Genomic DNA, 22,891 nt, shown 5'->3' on the forward strand with positions numbered 1-22,891 from the left:
TGGTCCTGGAAGCACCTTCTCTTTGCTAATTGCCCTGCTCCTATGCTAAGCTCGACAGTCACACGTTTGGAAACATGGACTTGCTTGTGGCAACATGGAGTTCAGCTTTCTGGAAAGTTCCTGTATGGAAAGATTTCTTGCTAGGTTGGCACGAAGAAAGACTTCCTCCCACTGAAACTAAGTGCCAACACAGAGGTGTTGAAAATAATTATTGTTCATCTAATAATAGCATGTAAATAGTGCCCAACAATTGTGGGTAGAGCTCAAAAGACATTTAAGGCTGTGGTCCAAAACATGTTTGCAAGGGATGGAGTAAGACCCACCAGACACAGTGAAACTTTCTTCTGAGCAAATAAGCACTGAGGGCTTACCCACACTTCTTCTTGTCTTACTGCTTTCCCCCATGGAAAACTGCTCTTTGCTGCTCAGTCAGAGCAAACAGCAATTCAAGTTTCCCCCAGATTGCAAGTTGTTCTGCCCTATCACGAAAGAGCAGCTTTTCCCTTGGAAAGGAGTGGCGCAAGGGGGAAACCTCTTGGACAAGCCCTCAGTTGCGTTGCAAGGCACTTAAACCTCTGGTGTGGACACTTAGGAACTGGAAGTACTTTTCTAGCTCTCTTTACTGACATACGTAGAGCAACACTGTCACAATAGTGAAAGAAGATAAAGGCCAAATCCTGCCACTTTCTCCAGCAAAAACCCACCAAGATTGAGCTGAGTCAATATGGAGGAATATTTGCAGTTTCGTGTGCAACAATATTTTGCACACAGAATCCCCCCCCCATATGCAACATTCTTTGTCCTCGAGGCTACCGAGTATTCTGTCATTCAAGCCTACCAACGGTCCTTTGAAGGTGGAATACATTTCTCTCTGCTTACTTTTTCGAGGAAACAGAGGAGATGGCATGCATTCTCTGACAGAGGGCAAGTGTTTCACTGCCCAACGCCCAGGCACTTGGATGTACAGAGATTCAGGATTTAGCCCTAAGGGGAGAACTACAGTACATGCTACACAGAAAATGGGGCTTCCTTTTCTCTCCATATAAACATCTGGTTTAACATGTGCTGTGCCCACAAGGTGCATTTCCTTCCATCAGCGGGTAAGTTTTGAGTGGGCTGGAGAAATGCACACTGCAATGAAGTAGGGATATGGGTTGAGTGAAATGTTAAAGCCGGGGGGGAACGGGGACAAGAGTCAACCCAGGGATGGTGTGTTCAGCAGCAGCTCCATGTTCTTTGTAGTAAGGTGTAGTTTTGCCCTAAAGAACACAAACAAGCAGACATACACACAGTATGTTCTTTGGTACCCCCATCAGTCTAAGCATCCTACTCTGGTGGGGAAGGGCAGGAGGTGATACACGACCAAGCACACTGAAGGATGAAGATTTACAAGAGACGTCAGAATACGATGCACACAGGGTTTGGCTTTCATTTTATTAGAAAAATAGAAAAGCTTAAGTTTTGAAATCAAAACGAAAATAGGCATTAAAAATGAAATTAACTAACCATGTGGTTTTATCCAAGGTCAAAACTAGTTTCAGAAGGAAGGAATAATAAATAATAAAGGTCAGTAAATGAAACAAGAAATAATGGACCAAAAAAGTACTTTTTTACCGTTTAATGTTAAGAATGACTGACCATCAGTAAAAACCATATGTTTGCCTGTTAGAAATTGAAATATGTTCTTATACAAAGCTTATCATTCCAGAAAGAACAAGGGTTGCAGTTAGGTAACTTTGCATTACTTTACTTACTACTGAGAATGTGGTATAAGCTAGCCCTGCTGCCTTGCGAGTCTTGGAAATTTGCCCCCAAGTATTCCATTGATGGCACCACTGGCTGGAACAGGATTTCTGGCCTACTCTAGATCTCTTACAACTCTACGCATCTTTACTCAGAAGCAAAGTCTCACGGAGGCTGCCAGCTTATGCAGGCTTACTTCTTTTCCAAGTAAAACCTGCATAGGGTTGGGCTGCAAGTTCAATGGGGCTTACTCCCAAGTAATGCATGCAAAGGACAGAAGCTGTCCCTTTGGGAAAGCCCTGGTGAGCGACCCAGGCCTGAGTCCAGCAGAGGAGGAGCCAAGGCTGACAGTCTCAGGAAGGTAGCAGCTGTAGATTACAAGCAGAACATCCTGGATGTAAGGCTGAGAAATTAAAAAAGAGGCCACTCAAATCTGGAAGAACGGGCCTTTCCCAAAACTACATGGGCAGTGTGGGAATCCCTCGGCTGCAGTTCTTCCGCACACCAGGATTGTCCACGTTTCCAAAAGGAATGATAGAAGGAGCTGCATTGTGGGCTGAAACAGGTTCTTTTTCATACAACACAGGTTTATTTGAGTTTCCCTACTTTCCCCAAACTATCTTTGAATTAAAAAGCTTGGCTTGTTTACCTAAAGAGCCAAGCCATGAACTCTGCAGGATAGTAGGCCCTGATAAATCCTACCTTCAGGACCCACAATGAATTTTGAAGCTCGGCAGGAATCATTTAGCATTTTTAAAAAGAAAACAAGTACTGCGGTCTTCCCCCTTTCCTGCCAACAAGTGCCTCTGATAAAGCAACGGCTTCATCCATTTAATAAGCAAATCCTCAGCTCAGCGACTGCCTGCAGCAGATTTATTTCAAATCATTTGGCACGTCTCTTACCCCGAACAAATATGGAACACCATCTGTGGAGTGGAAAATCAAAAGCTATGCTTGCATGTGGTCTAAACACCAATGTAAACAAATAGGTGGAGATAACTTGAAAAATGAATGTGAAGAATTTCACCAGCATCCCCACTTGCGTCTACATACTACATACTTTCCGGGTGATCTTCCTCCATGGTGCTAAGTTTTAGGGTGGTCTCAAATAACCCCGCTGTGGCATGCCTCATTGCCTGGTCTTCTTCCATGTGGAGGAAGCGAGTGGGCAAATGGAAGGTGGTGGTCACCTGGCTGCAGAGTGCTGTAATAAGGCAAATTTGCTTGCTGATTGGGATTGCAACCGAGTGGGATCATGGGAAGGTGGCTGATATCCACGGTAGGAAGCCGATGTCTGGCAAGGGACCTAGCAGAAGCTGGCAGATGTTGGTGGATGGAAGCCAGTGGAGTTCGCATTCGGAAGCTGCTAGGAAGCAAGCTGATGTTTGCAGATGTAAACTTGGTTGAAGCTCATCTTCAGAAGTCCATCAACAGAAGCCAGTGGTTATTTGTGAGTTGAAGCCAGAGTACTAATGTGAATGAGTGGAGCATGAAATATGAGTGCACGAGTCCTTTGGCATTCTTCATGAAGTCAGCTGGCATGGGTTTTGTGTGTGTGTTTGGATGTGGTCGAGACAAATCATGCGTGTATGTGCTCGAAGGTGATGGAAGAAAAGTGGTGGCTATTCATGAACAGATGAAACCTGTGGACACTGGCAGGCTGAGTTTAGTGGCTGAAATTGCCAGGCAAAGGGCAGCAGGAGTGCCTGGGCGATGCTGCTGGATGGTAGCCATGCCACTCACTGTTCCAGGGATCCCCCCACCCCCATCCCACTTTCTAGGGATGTCCAAAGCCAATGAGGTTTTCTCAAGACCACCCATGAAAGCAATGCAGAGAAACTGCATGTTTTAAGGCAGTGTTTTTCAACCTTTTTTGGGCAAAGGCACACTTGTTTCATGAAAAAAATCACGAGGCACACCACCATTAGAAAATGTTAAAAAATTTAACTCTGTGCCTATATTGACTATATATAAAGTAATTCTCTTGAATTTTTCAATTTTTCCCACGGCACACCAGGCAACATCTCGCGGCACACTAGTGTGCCGCGGAACACTGGTTGAAAAACACTGTTTTAAGGAAACCAACTTGTGTTTCTAAATAGACGTCTTTCTAAATACATATTAGGGTTTGAAATATTTATTAACCACCCTTCAAAATATTCCAGAGCAGTGCACAAAAGTATAAAATAAAATAAAACTAATGCAATAAAACAACAGTAAATAAATATATCAAAATACAACAATGCAAAAGCAAATCCCCCTGCCCCACACCCCCAAGAAACCCTACCTGGGCAAAACATAAAACAAAAATGATCTGAAAGCAGCAACCCTTACATCACTCCTGCCATTGTTCATCATGTTCTGGTGCCTAGTGTTACTTTCACTTGATAGCTTTCATGCCCCCAATAAGGGAAAGAGGGAGAGCACAATAACTTCCTTTCTTTAGAAATATGGCAAAGTGAGAGAGCACACGGGGCCAATTTTCCTACAAAGAAGCAGATGCTCTCAGCAAAGTCCTGCCAATAGACCACCTGAGCAAACACCTGAACAGATCTCATTCCCACTAACAGCAGAGGAGGGAGTCATCGTGTTCCTTAACAACACAATATGGACAGAGGGCTGTGCAGAGAAGTTGGTATGTGCAGTCAGGCTTTTGAGACCACTGTGCTACTGAACAGATTGTTCCCCAAATGCAGGGTAGCATCAGAAATAGCCCAGCAGAGTACCAAGTTCTGCTGCCAAAAGGAAAAGAAAGGGAGAGAAAATGATATCGTAGTGCAGGGGTAAGCCAATGTAATACCTTCAGATTTTTTGGACTACAACTCCCATCAGCTCTGAGATTATAGCCAATAATCAGGGATGATGGGAGTTTTAGACAGCAGCATTGGCTATCTATGCTCTACTGCAAATGTGCATGTATTTGTACATGCCTAAAAGGGCCCTCTGAATCACATCATATACAATGGGGCAGTGGAACCTGTGGCCCTCCTGCTGAACTCCAACTCCTATCATTGGTTACTATTGGCCATGCTGCCTGGGGCTGATGGGAGTTGGCGTCTAACGCCATCTGGAGGACCAAAAGTTCCTCACCTGTTATACAGTCATACCTCTTCTTGCGAACGCTTTATGGTGCGTTTTTTCGGGTTAAGAACGCGGCAAACCCGGAAGTGTTTGCTTCCGGGTTTCGCTGGACACGCACGCACAAAAGCATTCTGTGCAGTTTGCGGATGTGCAGAAGCGTTCTGCGCACTTCTCGCATGCGCAAAAGCACCGCTCTGGTTGTGGACTTTTCGGGGTGCAAACGGCACCCCGGAACAGATCGTGTTCGCAACCAGAGGTACCACTGTACAATTCACCCTGTTGTCTATGTTTGTCTTTCCAATGATTTCAAACGTACCAAAGCTCTCAAGATAGCACTGCTTCTTTTTGTTAGCTTCTCAACTTCAATACAGGATCAACAAGGATTTTGGTCAAGGTCCCAGGGTTCAAAGACGCACCTTTTGCAACAGTTAGCCTCAGCGGACCCTGCAATCCCAAAGCCACTTATTGTTCTATAAAAAGTCTTTGGGACTGCCCCAAAGTAAATAATGTTGAGATTCTGCTTGTAGGTTGTGATCAGCAAAACCATTGTTTATTTGGGGTCCATCCGTTCTCCAAAACTCTTATGCTTTCTAAACACATGTCAAGTTAAACTTCAAGAAGCAGTGAAAAATAAGCCTAGAAGACACCAAGCAGGCATGCACCTAATCATTCGGGCAAAATGCTCCATGGATCATTCACCAGATTTTGCTGGTAATCTGAGGAGTGCAGGAAATAACAATGGGAGCCAATCAATGGCAGCATCCAATCACAGAGCTTTAAAAACAACAGCTATGTGCCCACAACTATTAGCCCTGATAGCTAATTTGTGGTTATGCTCTCCTGGGGGAAAAAAGTATAAGCAGCTACCAAGTTTGGAGTAACACAGTTTTGAATAGCTACACACTAGAAGATCTTCAGACAGAGATCCTAATTTAAGATTCTCACTATCTTTTTTTTTAAAAAAAAAAAAAACCCACCCTCTTCACATACAACTGCTTTAATACAAAGATTTTTGGCACTGGGGTATCCAAATACTACAATGATGCTAAGCAATCACACATGAGCTTATTTAGTTGTTATTCTGCCTTCATGGGGCAACTGTAGTTGGGTAGAGAAAGGGAACTCTAATTCTTAGCATTCTCTCCAGATTCTTGAGGGGAAAGCCACAACAAACTGGGATAAGACTGAAACACAATCATTCTTATCTGTATTTGGTGTTACTTGGAAGAGAAAGCTTACACAAAGAACCAGCAAATAAGTATAATAAAAGGCAAAATGACCTTACAGAACAAACTCTGGCTTTTCAGCAAGCTTCAGGGCCTCGTGCATGCCTGCGGCCGATAGCTTACGGTTGATATTCCTATATCTGCATTGCAGCAGATTGCGATAGGTTGTCCTCAGGTCCCGATTGAAGAAGGCATATATAAAGGGGTTGATGAGAGAGTTTGCATAACCCAACCAGAGAAATGTCCTTTCGACCCACAGCGGGATACAACTGCAAGACGTCCCGCAGATAAAGGGTCTGGCGGTGGAAAGTATGAAAAACGGCAGCCAGCACACCGTAAACGCCCCGACAACAATCCCCAAGGTGGTGGCAGCTTTCTGCTCCCTCTTGAAGATGGAGATGTTCTTCCGCTCGTGCTTAAGCAGCCGCGAAAAATTTGTGCACTCTTCCGATTCCTTGTGTAGTTTCACGATGCCGTTTGCCGAAACGATCCCTTCGTTTTCTTCGGGGCGGGGGAAACCGGCGAATTTATGTTTGGCCGCACTCTTCTTGGCGGCTTTGAAGATCTGGTAGTACATGAAAAGCATCACGGACATGGGAATGTAAAACGCCACCGCCGTGGAATAAATGGTGTAACCAAAGTCTTGGCTGATGAGGCAAACTTTGTCGTCATTGATATTCTGAGCCCAGCCAAAGAGGGGCGGCAAAGTAATTGAAGCCGACAGCAGCCACACGCTCAGGATCATTTTAGCCATACACTTCCCATTCTGCCTTACGGGATACGTGAGAGGCCTGGTGATTCCAAGGTACCTAGAAAGCAGAGAGAAAGCAGTGTTAGTGTGCCTTTCGTTAGTTACAAAGTTTGCGGCAAAACCACTGCTGCTGTAACTTGCTGCGGGGAGCGCCACAGGCTGAACTGTAGCTAGTAATAATAATCTGACCTGCAAACAAAAGATGAAACAAGAAGTTTGCATTTCATACCAGCATGGTTCTTTAAAACACACAATTTCTAGGTTAACTAGCAAGCAGGAGAGTAAAAAGTAATGCATGCACCAACCAGATTTTATTCTCTCTCTTTTGCATGAAACAATTCCAATTTTTGGTTTCTCTTGCACAGCTTTTTTTAGTGTGCTTTACAGCAACCCGTTTACAGGGGTTTGGCCTAATGGCTGAAAACTGGACAGGGAGCTACAATTCTCAGAGTTCCCTGGGAAGAATGATTAATTGCAGGCCCAGGACGCGCACTCCCCAATTCTACTGCTCAGGTGAGCTACCAATAAAGGAGACCACGCAGTAGAATGTGATCGAATCAGGCCACAACTTTATTGACTACAGATGGATTGGCATAGGCATTGTGTCCCCATTTATTTCCAGGCTGCCTACCGGAAATGACATCAGGGTCAACCCGGCAGTGGGGATTCCTATGACTTACATCAAATAGGGGGATCCCTGCCTTTAGGAGCACCGAGACCCAAGCCCCCCATCTGGGCAAATGGACAGAAGCAACTCCATCACGGATCTTTTTAACAGGATACCCTATTTCTGGAAGGGAAGGCGAGGGTACAACCCCCTCCAACCAATGCTGAGGTTACCTAATGCCTAAATTGCCACTGGAGCCAAAAGGCTTGCTGCCAAACCCCTACATCTGCCACCCAGATTTTAGGCCCTGTTATATGTCAGACAACCAGATCTCGTTCCCCTCCCCTGACAAGTGCGCCCTATCTGGCCAGCATAAGGACTCTCAGTTGAAAGTAATGTCGGGGTGTTCAATCACCCTGCCATTCCACTGTAGGACCATCTTGTGCACTGCCCGATTGACTTTCTTCTGGCCCCGGTTTAATGCCCTCAGGATCAGGGTTGCGCCAAGTGCACCTCTCCAAAAGACTGATAGCTAGCATGCGTTTGGAAGGATGATCATTACCAAGTTCAGACAAACATGGGCACAGGGTGGGAAAATATAGACCTTTCCTTCCCTGCCTTTGTCCCGAGGATAATCCTCCTTTGAAACTGGTTTTGCCTTGGGGGGAAATCCACATTGGCACCAATAACTATTATTTTAGGCTCTACAGAGAGGACTTCAGGACAGTGGCGGCCAGTAGTAGCCATTGGGACTGGTAAGGTGATTGGAAGGGAGGCCAAGAGGAGGTGGAGCCAGAGTGACTGACAGGCAACATTTGTTCCCGTCCTTCTTCCTGCTAAGATAGATAAGGACAAAGCTGAGATGAAGGAGGGCCAAGTGCCACTCCTTAGAAAAGTTGAAAGTAAGAAGGCAGGCCGACGATTGAAGAATGGCAGATAAAACTAATGGACTATGTAGAATTAGACAAGATGACAGTAAGAATTCGAAACCGGCAGGACCAGGGATTCCTGAAAGATTGGACTAAATTTGAGAAGTATTTGAAAGACAATTGTAAACAACAAATCACGCTACTAGGCTTACAAGAAGTTTTGTAAGGTTAATTTTAGGAAATATTACAGAAATAATTTTGGATGGTAATAATTAATTGTTGTGATAAAAAGTAATAGTGAAGTTGGAAATATAAGAAGAAATTAAGAAATTTGAAAATCTTGAGATGTGGTTGATGGAAGTCAAAAACATGTATAAGAGATGAATACTAATAGATATTTAAAAGAATATATGTAAAATTTAATAAAAAATATTATATAAAAAATAAAGTAAGAAGGCAGGCACGTGGGGGCTGGCTGAGGCTCGTGGGGCAATGCCAGATTCTCCCTGATGGGTCAGTCTCCACTGGTTCTGATTCAGGAACAAAGATTGGGTCCGGTTTTCATTCCAAGTTTGGTTTGAGTTCATTCTCCCTAATACTTCTGTGGGCTTCCCCCCCCCCCCCCAAAAAAAAACCATTTCAAACCTTGCCTTTAAAAATTTGCATGTGGGTGGAGTGGGGGTTGAGGGGGTTTGATTCTTCAAAGCAGAATAAAGCAACAGCTTCAATGAAAATGTTAGTCTTTGGTATTTATAAATGTTCTAAATGCGGCAAAATCAATTTCAAAGAGAGTTAAATGTTTTCATTCTGCTTAAATGAATAAAGGCATTTCACAGCATTATCGAGTCACGCTTCTTACAGGGACTATTTTGGAACGCGCAGATTTCTTCCACGGTTTGATTAGCTTACAATGACTTGAAACAAAGGAGCATTCGGTGGTCATTTCACTGCAAGAAAGAGGTGCTTGCTTTAATTCTCATATCAATAGTTTCTATGTTAAATAAAATGTGTCCAAGTGTTTTTAGATTCCATCCCACCCACAGGATTAAAAAGAAGCTTTACAAGGTGGAAGAATTCATGAAGCTAACACCATTTATAATGCTACTCAGCAGCAGGTGGGTAACTTGGCGTCTTCCATCTACAGCTACAAATCCCATAATCTCTGGCTGCTGTCCATGCTGGCTGGTGCTGATGGGAGTTGGAGTCCAACAATATCTGAAAAGCCACAGGTAAGCCCTTCCCTGCTGTTAAGGAACAGGCGGATTTTGGAATAGGGCAGTGTTTTTCAACCTTTTTTGGGCAAAGGCACACTTGTTTCATGAAAAAAATCACGAGGCACACCACCATTAGAAAATGCTAAAAAAATTAACTCTGTGCCTATATTGACTATATATAAAGTAATTCTCTTGAATAGGAATCAAATAAACACAATTTTTCCCACGGCACACCAGGCAACATCTCGCGGCACACTAGTGTGCCGCGGAACAGTGGTTGAAAAACACTGGAATAGGGTAAGAATAAAACAAATGCTAATGTTTCATCTGCAGTTCCACATGTTTCTCGACAGTTTTGCCATGACAGACTGATGGGACAGTTCAACAGTTTGGAATTATGTTCAGAGGGAAAGCAGCGCCCGTCTGTCCCTGCAAAAACAACCAAGAATCTTGTGGCACTTTAGAAGCTAAGCCAATGTGATGCCATCTAGATGTTTTTTGGGGTTCCCATCCCAGCCAGTGGTCAGGAATGATGGAAATCGGGAGTCCAACAGCATTAGAAAATCACCAGGCACCAGGCACATTTTGCATCTGGCTGAGCCTAGGGCTTGCCGATTGGAAGGTCGGCGGTTCGAATCCCCGCGACAGGGTGAGCTCCCATTGTTCAATCCCAGCTCCTGCCCACCTAGCAGTTCGAAAGCAAGTCAAGAGCAAGTAGATAAATAGGTAACGCTCCGGCGGGAAGGTAAACGGTGTTTGCGTGCGCTGCTCTGGTTCGCCAGAAGCGGCTTAGTCGTGCTGGCAACATGACCTGGAAAAACTGTCTGCGGACAAACACCAGCTCCCTCGGCCAGTAAAGCGAGATGAGTGCCACAACCCCAGAGTCGTTCGCAACTGGACTTAACTGTCAGGGGTCCTTTACTTTTACCTTTATCAACCACTTGAGGCCAAGCGAAGATGCCCAGGGACCAGAATGGCACCCAATGTCTCCACCATCTGGAGGTGCATGCCTGGGAATACTTGGACCTTGGCTGTTTTCACACACTAGCAGCACATTAGATACATTAGAATTTGGCTTGGGGTAGTTAAATGTCCACCAATCCTTTATTTTTTAAACTTCTGTTTAGGAAGGTTAATGAACATCTAGCCATTTCCTAACAGGGTTTTATTTTTTTTAATATAAGTGGCCAAGGGTTAAAAACGGTCCCATTTAAGGTTAATCATATGTATATTATATATTTCTGAAGTGCCCACCAATGATAGTTAATGCGTTCAGGTATTTTTTTAGAAATCGCACAAGCAACAGAGCGACATGATTAAAATGCATTAGATTGAGAAAGACATGTCAGTGCAAAACTATATTGGTTCCACAAAATATGCTATCTGAAATTAAAACACATTAATCTACATAAAAATACATCAAACTAGTCTCACTAATACTTCTATTTCAGCTGCAAGATAAAAAAGCATCAATCTTGTATGCCTCAGACCATTCGCCTCAATATATACATTCGATTAACCTTGAAAATTAAGATTCTTCTTTAACACAAAGTAAATAATTCAGTTGCATACTCTGCAAGAAGTGTGCAGAATAGCTGAACAGAAATACATACATGTATCAGTATGCATAAGGAAGAATTTTGATTTTTGTTTGCTTTTTAATGAGAATCTACCTCATTTGCAGTTATTGAACCAATATGTGAAATGAAACACTATTCTTTGATATTCTCACTTCTCCAAATTTTGCAATGCAGTTTTCCTACCATACAGTAAGTACAGAAAATGCATATATTAGGGGGAAATGTGCAAAAAAATTGCATATATTGGTGGAAATAATATAGAAAAATGCATTATATATATTGGAGAAAATTGCTTGCAAAAATACATTATGTTAATCAAAATTGCATACAAAGATATGTGTATTAGGAGAAATTTGCACTGAAACACTGTTGAATTTTCATTAGGTATCGGGGCTGGGGGGGACACCACAGATTGCTGCAGAAATGTAGAGCGCTGTGTTTAAGACTGAAAAAATGAGAACTTAAGAGAACGAAAACTGGCAGATTTGTACACCCCTATATACCAGCCCACGCAGAAAATCACTGAGAGAGGATCTGCAAATTGACACATTTTCTCCCCTCCTAAAGAATCCTGGAAACTGTAGTTTACCCCTCACAGAGTTGCAATACAGTCGTACCTTGGAAGTCAAACGGAATCCGTTCCAGAAGTCTGTTCGACTTCCCAAACGTTCGGAAACCAAGTGCAGCTTCTGATTGGCTGCAGGAAGCTCCTGCAGCCAATCAGAAGCCACAGAAGCCACGTCGGACATTCGGCTTCCAAAAAAATATTTTGCAAACTGGAACAGCCACTTCCGGGTTTGTGGTGTTCGGGAGCCAAAACGTTCGAGAACTAAGCTGTTCGAAAACCAAGTTACAACTGTATATATTGATTTACAGTATTTACTTCATGAGCTTGAGAGGCACCATTTTTCTTCTTTTCTTTACCAAAACCAGACTAGTGCCCATACCATCACAAACATTATGTTCTATGGGATGGTGTGCTTCTTGGACTCAAGCACGACTACCTAGAAGTGTTCAATGTGGAAATGTAGAATGAAGCATACCAGAATTTGTCATCACTGCCTGGTTCTGAAGTCCAACCAGTGGAGAGAGACTTTTTGTTTAGGCAGCTGATAAAACCTGGACTGGAATACCTCCAGATTCTGATGCAATAAAACCAAAACACAGTATCAAAGCAGACCTTGCAAACATTACACACAGGGGACCTTCCCCCCCCTCCAAATCTCAGTTTTAGCATCAACTCCATCATCAGGTGTGGTTTTTTTTTTTTTCCCTTTCCTGATTTTAATATGATGTCTTTTTGTACTTCCTGTGTTCTTTTCTTTGTCCCTGTGATTGTCTATTTAATGAGTCCCCTATCTTGCAAATGGCTTTTTAAAAGCCGTGTGTGTGTGTGTGTGTGTGTGTGTGCGTGCATATATTTACTCCATTTATCTGTCATCCACACGCTTCTCATTTGGCTCCCCTACTGCTCATGGCTTTCCATTTATTTTCCTTTTACCTCTCTGTATGTTTCCTTGGCTATTCATTTTCCTCATTTCCGTCTTCAGAAATAAGCGTTTCATCCCTTTTGAGATCTTTCTTCATTCTGCTTTCATTCAAAAGTCGTTTATAATCTGGCAGCGGAGGTACTTCCACAGCAGGGTTTCTCCTTTGCCCTTTCTTTCCTCAGATGCCGAGTTTTGAAACCATTTACTTCTAACTTCCAATATGTCTACTGCAAATAATTGTTGTGCCTCCTTTCCTTATCCTTTTTCTGTTTTCTGCACTAGTGAGCTTTTCCAACCCCTCTCTTATTCATGCAGGTGCTTATTGGTTTTTCACCATTTTTCTTGGAATATATATTTGTATCTATGTTTATAATGAAGTGGAATAAAGATTTTTTTAAACCCTCTCATAATGGACACATCTTCATCTTTGCCCATAGATTCCCCTGCTTATTTATCTGTTATTCTTACATAGGAGCATGAGAAGCTGAAAATGCTTCTCTATGCAAACTAGGAAGTGACTTCTCCAGATGACTCTTCTTATCTCAGCACCTGCAATCTTCTGGGTGATACAGACACCATTAGGCAGTTGAATGTGTGTGTGTACTCCATCCCACCCCTCCTCCACGCAGCCCCGGGCACTGGCAACCCACGCTACGCCACTGGCATTGTCCATACTGACTGACTGGGTTTCTGACAGGGTTCTCTCTGTGTCCTGCCTGGAGACGCCAGGGATTGAATCTGAGGCCTTCACCATCCAAAGCTGAGCTAGCGCCCTTCCCTTTCAAAGCACAAAATTCTCCACATGCTTTCCAGTCATTTCTTGCTCACCCTTCACCACAGGTGATACAGAATGGCTTCCCTTAAGTGACAAGAGAGAGGAGATCCAATTGTGGGTTCTGCCTTGTGACATTCAGCAGGAGAAAGCGAGTGGATTGTAGCCCAAGTCAAACAAGATGTAGTTGCCAAGAGCAACGTCCAACACTACAAGCACACACTCCTCGAGTCCTGAGCTGTTTGAACAGCTGCCTTTGTTTAGTAGATTGTTTCAGTGCAGTGTGGTTTATTGTGAAATATATGCACACAAACAATGGCATGGACAGCACACACACAGAGAGAGGATTATGACTGCAGTGGTGACATGACAAGCATGGGTTTCGCCAGGAAAATAATGAAGAGGCTACTGGCCAGCTTGGATCAGGTTCCCCCAGCAGCACTGCAGTTAGCATGCCTCGTGTTCAATGAATATTCCTGGCCCCAAAATCAATAAGTATACAGTGTGATGCACCAACTTGGATTTCTGGGACCTGCTGTCATTTTGTTCCTCTGTCTTCCTACCGTCTTAAGCAATAACCGCACCATCTGTTAAACGTAGCCGGCCAGGATGAAGTCCGCTCCACCAGTTAAAGCAGATAGTGGGGAAAACTAGGGCCCAGTTGAGGCAGAACCATTTCCTGACCCCTTTGTGAAGGGGAAAGGCTATGGCAGAACATGTCAATGCAGACTGCAAAGCTAAGTTAGGAGGGGCCACTATGAAAGCTCTATGGCGGCTAATTCTGAGGAGAGCTGTATAAAACCATCTTGTGTTCTCGCTCTCACACAGAGGCCATTTGTCTTCACACTCATGGGGCAAAGGAGGAAGGTGGAAACCATAGAAACCCTTTTCTCCCAGAAATAAAAGCTGGGTTTCGAAATCTCGCGCGCGCACACACACACACATACACTGTCTGTTAGTCCAAGGGTGGGGAACCTCTGGCACCCCAGCCCGCTGGGAAAGGCTTTCAAGACAGTGCTTTGAAAGGGGCTTCTGTTGACCCCTGCAGGCAGAAATAAAGGCCACCGGACATGATGTCAGGTGGCTGAAAGGTGGGGAAGATAATGATATTGGGCCTATGGACCAGTTCCAGTTTCTCCCCCCCCCCGACCCTCGCTTTGTTGGTAGTAACGGATTTAATATCCAACAATTCTTCCTCCTTTCCTCAATATATTTAAGTTTCTGAAAGGTTAGGGGGGTGGAAATATGCTAAGACTTTTGAAAAGAAAACTCCCTAGAATGCAAATTATGTAGGAGATGATGAATGCAGCCTTCTCAGCCTACTTCATAGCTTGGATGATAAAGCTGTAACAATATTTATCTTTGGAGAAGTGGAGTCATTTTCAGTGCGCTGTTTTATCCATTACTTGCCTTTGTTCTTCCCTGAGCAAACACAGAAAATATAAAGCCTTGAACTATGCCTGTAATTCGAGAGCCATCCATAGAAGCACAATCGACACTGTGGAAGGTCGCAAATCACTCAGGACACGAAATAAGTGAATAAAGCAGGAAGGGGAAACTTTCCCCAATGGACAATCTTCCGGGGGGGCGGGGGGGGGGAATGTTATGACTATGACCTGAACTTTGTACAGTAGGCTGTTTTCCAGAGGCGCCTACAACACCCCCCCCCCCATTGTCTAACCAGACCAAAAGCAAGAGACCTTGTCACACTTCAAGGAGACATTCAAGCCAGGCCAAATGCACTCAAGGAGGTTGTGGAACAGGCTAGTGAGGACTATTTATCGGCTTTCTTCATTCATACGGTGGTCACGCTGAGATAGACTAGGTAGAGTTGCCATATTTCAAAAGGTGAAAGTGCGGACACAAAAGTTGCTGCAAAATTTGCCAAAATCTACACTTCCAACCAGGGCCATCTTAGAGGGATCGGCCACGGCGCGGCGATCCCTCGGCGCCCCCGGCCTGCCGCCTCTCCGCCCGCCTCCCTCCTGCGCTGGCCGCCCCTCGAGAGAGGGGGGGTGGGCGAGCGGGGGATGAGGGGTGTGGCGTTGGAGCGGGTGCTCACACGCCGGCGGGCGGGGGATGAGGGGCGGGCGGGCACTTGCGCGCCGGCGGGCAAGCAGGCTGCAAGCCAGCCACCCTCGCCTCCCGGAGCCCCAGCTGGAGTGCTGGAAGGGCGCGCAAAGCCCCACGCCGCTCCAGCGCTCCAGCTGGGGCTCCGGGAGGCGAGGGTGGCCAGCTTGCAGCCCGCCCGCCTGCCGGCGCGCGAGTGCCCGCCCGTCTGTGGGGGCGGGGGCAGGTTGGGGAGGGGGAACCCGGTATGCCGGAGGGCTCGCGGGGGCGCCCGAGGTAGGTTAGGCTGAGAGGCAGTGACTGGCCCAAGGTCACCCAGTTTGCTTCATGGCTGAGTGGGGATTTGAACCTTTTCTACTGTTTGCTGTAAGTCACATTGAGGCCTTCTGGCATAAGGAAATGATATAAACAAACAAAAGCTATAGAAAGGGCTTTTTTCTAGAAAAAGAGGTGTTGGGACTTTGCAGGGAGCGCCCACCCAAAGTTGTTGAGCTTTCTTTAGGGGGGTGGGACTTCTCTTCTTCACTGGCTCACCCTGCCCGCTGCCCACGTTGCACAGCCCTTAGTGGGGATAGCACCACAATACTATGGGGCTGCCACAACACACAAAATAGGTGCTGGAACACAGTTCCAGTGAGTTCCAGCTGAAAAACAAGCCCTGACTATAGAGGCCTGGAGATCTGTTTGGCTCCCACCCTTGGTATAAAGGGTGTGGGAATAACTGTGTGGCCAATCTTTACAATAAAACAGTATGCCTTCTTTCTATGATGTCACAGAATAGAAGCTCAATTCTTGTATCACCCTATGAAGCTGGCATGACAACTAATAGGATCCGTCATTCCACCCCCATGTTGATTCCCTCCAGATTTTACCAAAATGGCACAGGAAGCAGACATACCTGCTCAGATACAAGGACACTGCCTTACAATGAGTCAGACCATTGATTCATCAAGCTCAGTACTGTCTACACCATGGGTAGGCAAACTAAGGCCCGGGGGCCAGTTCCGGCCCAATCGCCTTCTAAATCTGGCCCGCGGATGGTCCGGGAATCAGCGTGTTTTTACATGAGTAGAATGTGTCCTTTTATTTAAAATGCATCTCTGGGTTATTTATGGGGTCTGCCTGGTGTTTTTACATGAGTAGAATGTGTGCTTTTATTTTAAATGCATCTCTGGGTTATTTGTGGAGCATAGGAATTCGTTCATTTTTTTCCCTCCAAAATATAGTCTGGCCCCCCACAAGGTCTGAGGGATGGTGGACCAGCCCATGGCTGAAAAAAGTTGCTGACCCCTGGGACTCTACACTGACTGGCAGGAGCTCTCCACAGTTTCAGGCATGGACTCTCAGCCCCACCTGGAGATGCCGGGATTGAACCTGGAACTTTCCGAGTCCCACAAAAATGAAGGGTGCTTCAGAGTCCATAACTTAAGGGCCAATGAGGCCATAGAGTGTTGGTATTTAGATGTGAGGAACCCAGCTGCAAATCCACTTTAATCCCCATAACTCACAATGAAAGTCACACAGCCAGCATAATATACAAATTATATGTTGGCATCAATCATCCTCCAAGTGGAAAAGCCCAGCTGTTAAGAGTTGAATGGAGATTTTTCTACTTTTACTAGAGATATCAGCCAGAGGCATTCCACTGCCAAATCAAGACCAGAGGACATTTTAAGAGAGGTTCACAAATATATGCCATAGCTCAGGGGTCACCAATGTGGGGCCTGCAGATGCCCCCAAGCACACCTTAGCCACTCGCAAAACTACTCAGTGACTACAGCTGAAAGTAACCAATAGCCACATTTGAAAACCCAGCTAGAAACCAGGCCAAAACATATTAATTGCGCTAAAGCATATCAAAAGCTAAAATTAAGTCAAAGACTCATTTGGAATGCAGTCAGAGTCACCATTTGAAATTTGGAAAGAGCTTTTACGTTCATTAGCAAAAGAGGAACAGAGAAAGACGGCAATATTTTGGGATGGAATGTTTTCCCATTGTTATACATGCTGCTTAAAAGCATAATATTTTTCTAAGTGCCAATTATTGCTGTATGTTCCCATTAAAAGGCAATAAAAACACAAGAAAACACTAAGTTAATGATACAGGAGTGCTTCTTTCCACCATGGGGAGGAAGGGAAAGGAACCCAGAAATATAACCCCAGCATCGAACAATGGTGCCATTTTCCAAATATACATAGCACAGAAAACAATACGAATGAGTGAACTTGAGACAATACTATGCAGAAACTCCCCTACTGGAGTTAGACTGTGCTGAAGCAACAAAATACAGGATCACAGTAGCACCTTAGTGTACATGCAGGAATTCAAAAATCTCCCTCTAGAACAGGTGTGGGGAATCTTTGACCCTCTAGGTGTTACCGGACTATAACTTCCATCAGTCCCAACAAGCATGGCCAATGGCAGGGAAAATATGGGAGATGAAGTCCAGCAACATCTGGAGGGCCATAGGTCCTCCACATCTACTGTAGGGGCCCACTTTGTCTAACAGAGTGCCATGCCAGAGCCCAAACTACAGGGGCCACTTTTGGAGGGATGTAGGGAGCGCTACTGTAAGCAAGGAGCAGAGAAGTGGACAGTGTTAGAAACTCAGGTATATAATCTAATCGCTAAATGGCACCATAAACCTGGGTTACAGGTGGCGCTGTGGTCTAAACACTGAGCCGCTTAGGCACGCTGATCAGAAGGTCGGCAGTTTGAATCCGCACAACAGGGTGAGCTCCCATTGCTCTTTCCCAGCTCCTGCGAACCTAATAGTTCAAAAGCACACCAGTGCAAGTAGATAAATAGGTACCGCTGTGGCGGGAAGGTAAACGGTGTTTCCCTGCTCTCTGCCTTCCATCACAGTGTCCCGTTGTGCCAGAAGCAGTTTAGTCATGCTGGCCACATGACCCGGAAAGATGTCTGGGGACAAACACTGGCTCCCTCAGCCTGAAAAGTGAGATGAGCACCGCACCCCATAGTCACCTTTGACTGGACTTAACCTTCCAGGGGTCCTTTACCTTTAGCTTTGGTCGTCTTTACCTTTACCTTTCCCAGTCACCAATCTAGCATCTAGAGATCTAGAGATCTCCACGTGGTTGCGACTGGACCCGCACTAGTTGCAAAACGCACCTGGCGCCTGGCTAATTTCTAACACTGGGCCTGTGGAAACTGCTTGGGAACCTTATGTCTGAAGTGCCATAACGGAATGAACTGGGGTGGGTGGAGAAAAAAGAAGGAATAAAAATTAAGCTAACAACTTTAGATCAAAGACATCAGCACTACAAAAAAAAAAAGCTCTCAAAGTTACAGGTAGTTTCTTTGGGTTGGGATTGGCAACCCCAGTAAATTGTTGAACCTTTAACTGTTGACCATATTTCTCTTTTAAACAACAATACTTCAACACACATACCTTTGTTTTTGTTTCCTGATGAATAATATCCCCCAGACCAGTGGAATGATATATCTCCTCCATAATCTTACAGGATGTTTCTCCCATGCTAAAAATAGTTTATTACTTTTAAAACAACCCACTGACATGTTTAATTTAAAAATATTTAATTGCTGACTGGAAATAGAGGCTCAACTAGTCTCTCATTTGTACTATAACTTGGCTTTCTCTACTCCTGCACAAATGTTAAAACTGTTTCGTTACCCTTCTTCTCAGTGTAAAGAACAGTGAAAGAAAATGAGGCTGAGGAAAATCATTCCCTGTTAAATCACCTAAAGATTTTCTAGAATCGATCTTCACAGTTACAGCCTGGAGTTGATAAACTGAGTTTTCGGATACTTTCATAAAGAAGCCGGCTAAGGGGCATGTATCTCAGGGAGGGGGTGTTTTTTTTCTTTCAGCATAGCACTAAGGAATATAGCAGCCAAGTCTTTTAAAACAAAATAAAATCAGATTAAGAGAATGCTAGTGGCCTAGGGGTCAAATTAAATAGGGCATAAAATGCATCATGTGGGCTTTTAAAAATGCAGGCTGCAAAACTGGGAGAAGGCTGATAATTCCTGAAATATAATTAATTATGTTTCTACCCCAGTCATTGCAATTCACTTTTTTAAATATATATAAATATATATATATATAAATCTGCACATCAAATGCAAAGGTGAATGTAGTCTCTGGTCTAGTTAGGTGCCAGATTGCCTGTGCAACTTATGAGGGCTTTTGGAAAGAAAAAATATCCCTTTATTTTGAATGGGCAGCAGAGCTGAGACATCCCTTAGAAAGATACATCCAAGGCTGCTGGGCTTTTATTGCGGCCAATGTTTCCTATCCTGACAACAAAGGAGAACAACAAATGTGGCAGGAATCAGGCAGACTCCCAAGGGAGGTGTGGGGCTGTTCCAAGAAACACCCTTAGTTAATCTTGGCCTTGTGAAATGGCAAGTTCTGACGAACGTTTGGGCTCCTTTAAAATACCCATGGGCCACTGTGACCACGGGTGACTTGAGCTGTGCCTTTCAACTGGTGCAAGTATCCCAAGTCCCACATCGGTGGTGAAGGGGTGTGGTGTAGTCAGGGACAAAGCTCTTGCAAAAGGTTTACAAAGTGCCATTATAAGTCTTGCTGAAAATGCCACTCTAAAAACTGTAACAGCATCCCCATTGTGGAAGCTGTAGTGTATTAAGGCCAGTGCTGAGAGAAGTTAGGAGACCCCTTTTCCCTCTTCCAGAGCTACAATTCCCAGAGTTCCCTGTGATGCTTAAACCACTGTACCTCTGGGATGGAAACAGGAGCCTCCTAACAGCAATAACCACCCTTAACAAACTACAGCTCCCAGGATTCCCATGGAAAGCCATGACTGTTTAAAATGGTATTGTAGTGCTTTAAAAGCACACTGTAAATGTGGCCAAAAGGTGTGTGGGTAAGAGTATAAAGGAGAGAAAGCTGTCAAGTCTCAGGCCTTTTGAGTGAGCCCAACCTTTGGACTGGAAGGAAGCCTGCATTCTGAACTCTGTGAAGAAAAGCTGCAGCAGTATATAGTGTTGAGGTGTTTTTAATGTCGGTTGACCCTTGTGCTACAGAGGCCTGACTGGGCTCAACCGGAAGTCAAGCACTGATAGCTGTGCTCTCATTATCCAGCCACTATTCTGTACTTGGCTCTGGTTGGTGGACCTCGGGATTCTAGTAAACATCAAAATAGATCTCAGAAGCCTGAAGGCTCCCTTCACTGTACCCGATACACAGAAATGAAGCAGCAGAGCAATTCCATTTTACCATTGATAAAAAGGAAGAAAATTCCTGTACGTAGTAGGATAACCAGACCCTCCAAGGATCATTCCACACAAACTATGCTACAGTGTGCCATTTAAGCAAAGAATGCACTGGAACAAATTATGCAGGACTAAAATGGCACAGACAGTCCCAGGAAACTCAAATGAGCTCTGGATAAAAGCTCGCCTTGGCCTCCTAAAAAACAAAAAAACAAAAACAAAACCCACCATATTCCACTTCATGGTTACTAGCCAATCTGATCTGAAAGAAAAGCCTTTTCCCAACTACATCTACATTTATGGATTAAATTACATTTCAATGCACTTAATACAGATGACACAGTGTCTATTATGCGCAGCCTTGTTGGAGATTTTGGCCAAGGGCAGCTAGAAAAGATCTAGATTCTCAGAAGGATTAACTTTGCCAATTTAAGTGCATGAACCCTCAGTTCTTTTTCAGGAGCTTACATCCACATGCAGCATCCTGAAACAATTAGTTTTATTTTCAAGAGGTTTATGGCTCCAGTCGAACACAGAGGAAACCGACCGCTGAAGACAACTAGGCTTAAGAGCTCTTCATTGTGCTGGACTGCGGTCTAGTTCCAGAACATTCTGCAACGAGCTCGACCAAGTAATCAGAGCAACTGAAACTTGACAATAAAATAATATGATGTTCTCTGTGCTGAGCCTTCTCCGAGCACAGCATGATGTGAGATGTATTTAACGTACTCTTTTCTTGGGAGTATCTTGGAAGAACATAAACCTCAATCTAAGTGGTGTGGGGAGTTTTGTCAATGGTGTGAATTCTGCAGCCCTTTCCTATCGGTCCCGTAACTTTCAAACAAGTTGGGGCATCTTCATATCAATACGTACACAAAGGGCAGAGACTTGTTATAAAGTAATCATTGCTGGGAAATATCATGACCTTTTGGAGAGATAAGTGAAACTGCGGGTTGCAGCATTTCCTGCCGAGCGAAATGCCTTGGCCTCGGTTTATGAAGTGTTTGCAACTATTTTTAAGCACTGCAGAAACTTAGCAATTTGTTATAGTGAGTGCTCTCGCTGCGTGGCTTGCAAGAAGGATTAAGCAAGGTGATAAGTCTCATGAGCCAACTGCTGGATAGGAATCTGCAGTGCTTTCAAGTTTCACAGCAATCTTTCGCTATGGAGAACCCTGGCATTGCAGAAGATGATCACTGAAGTGTATGCTACGTTCTTCTTCTTCTTCTTCTTCTTCTTCTTCTTCTTCTTCTTCTTCTTCTTCTTTTTGAAGAGTTAACTGCAGTTTTTATGCTTCAGCTCCCTCCCTCCCTCCTAATGAAATCGAGTTCGAAATGCTAGTTCTTAGCATGCTTGCAAGTAAGTGCATTTAAACGTCTGTACATTTAAAGCACTGTTGTCTCTCTTTTGGCTTCATTTATTTAAAAAGCGGGGAGAGGAAAAGATACAGATTTGTACAGGTATAATTTAATACCAGAAGACATGGGCAGGACAGAGAAACTAATGTGACACACCGGATCTGGAAAGAGTGGTTTTCTTTTCTCACTCTCAAGCTACCAAGGGAAAGGGAACAGCCCCATCACAGTTATTTAAAGCAGGATACTGACAAATGATACTTGTTGCTGCTGCAGCCCCTCAGAGATCAAGCAGAATGGCACGCCCCCCTTCTATCTACAACAACAAGGTATCACATAAGCGTATCCCAAGGTTACCTTGACCCAGTCGTTGTGGCCTGTTTATTATCTAGGACTCTCTCTGCTGAGACCAACAGTGAAAAGTAGCTGAAATGTGGCCTGATTTAAGAGAAGCATGACTAAGAGATATGGCTTGCGTAAAGTTACCTCAGGCAGCTGCATAACACACAGCCCTGTTTGGAACAACATGAAACAGAAAACAACAATATTTGCTGTGGCTGCCTCCCTTTCTCAATAAGGATTCGCTTCTTTCTCCATCCTCCACTGTTAAGGAGACAGCAATGCCTCCAAATGTCTTTCTTTCCGGCCATAAATGGTCTGTTTTGGAATAACCAGTAAACTGCCCCATAGTGGTAGTATCATACCACTATGAGCAGTCTTTGGCTTCCTCCAAAGAATCCTGGGAACTGTAGTTTGTTAAGGGCGCTGAGAGCTGTTATGTGATTCCCCGATTCCCCTCACAGAGCTACAATTCCCAGAGCAGTTTAAAAATCAATCCCTGGGAATTGTAGCTCTGGCAGGGGAATAGGGGTCTCATAGCTATCCATCTCCTGCCATCCTAATATTGACTCT

At 44.4% G+C, this 22,891-nt stretch overlaps 1 protein-coding gene across 1 annotated transcript in view; it reads right to left on the reverse strand.

The window, feature by feature from the left end:
• Positions 1–22,891, reverse strand: part of HTR7 (5-hydroxytryptamine receptor 7) — a 35,697-nt gene that overhangs the window by 1,895 nt on the left and 10,911 nt on the right. The window contains exon 3 of the mRNA XM_033148064.1: positions 6,110–6,859. Coding sequence (XP_033003955.1) covers positions 6,110–6,859 — 750 coding nt within the window. The remainder of the gene's footprint in view (positions 1–6,109; positions 6,860–22,891) is intronic.

The sequence above is a fragment of the Lacerta agilis genome, chromosome 5 (assembly GCF_009819535.1).
Source record: "Lacerta agilis isolate rLacAgi1 chromosome 5, rLacAgi1.pri, whole genome shotgun sequence".
NCBI lineage: Eukaryota > Metazoa > Chordata > Lepidosauria > Squamata > Lacertidae > Lacerta > Lacerta agilis.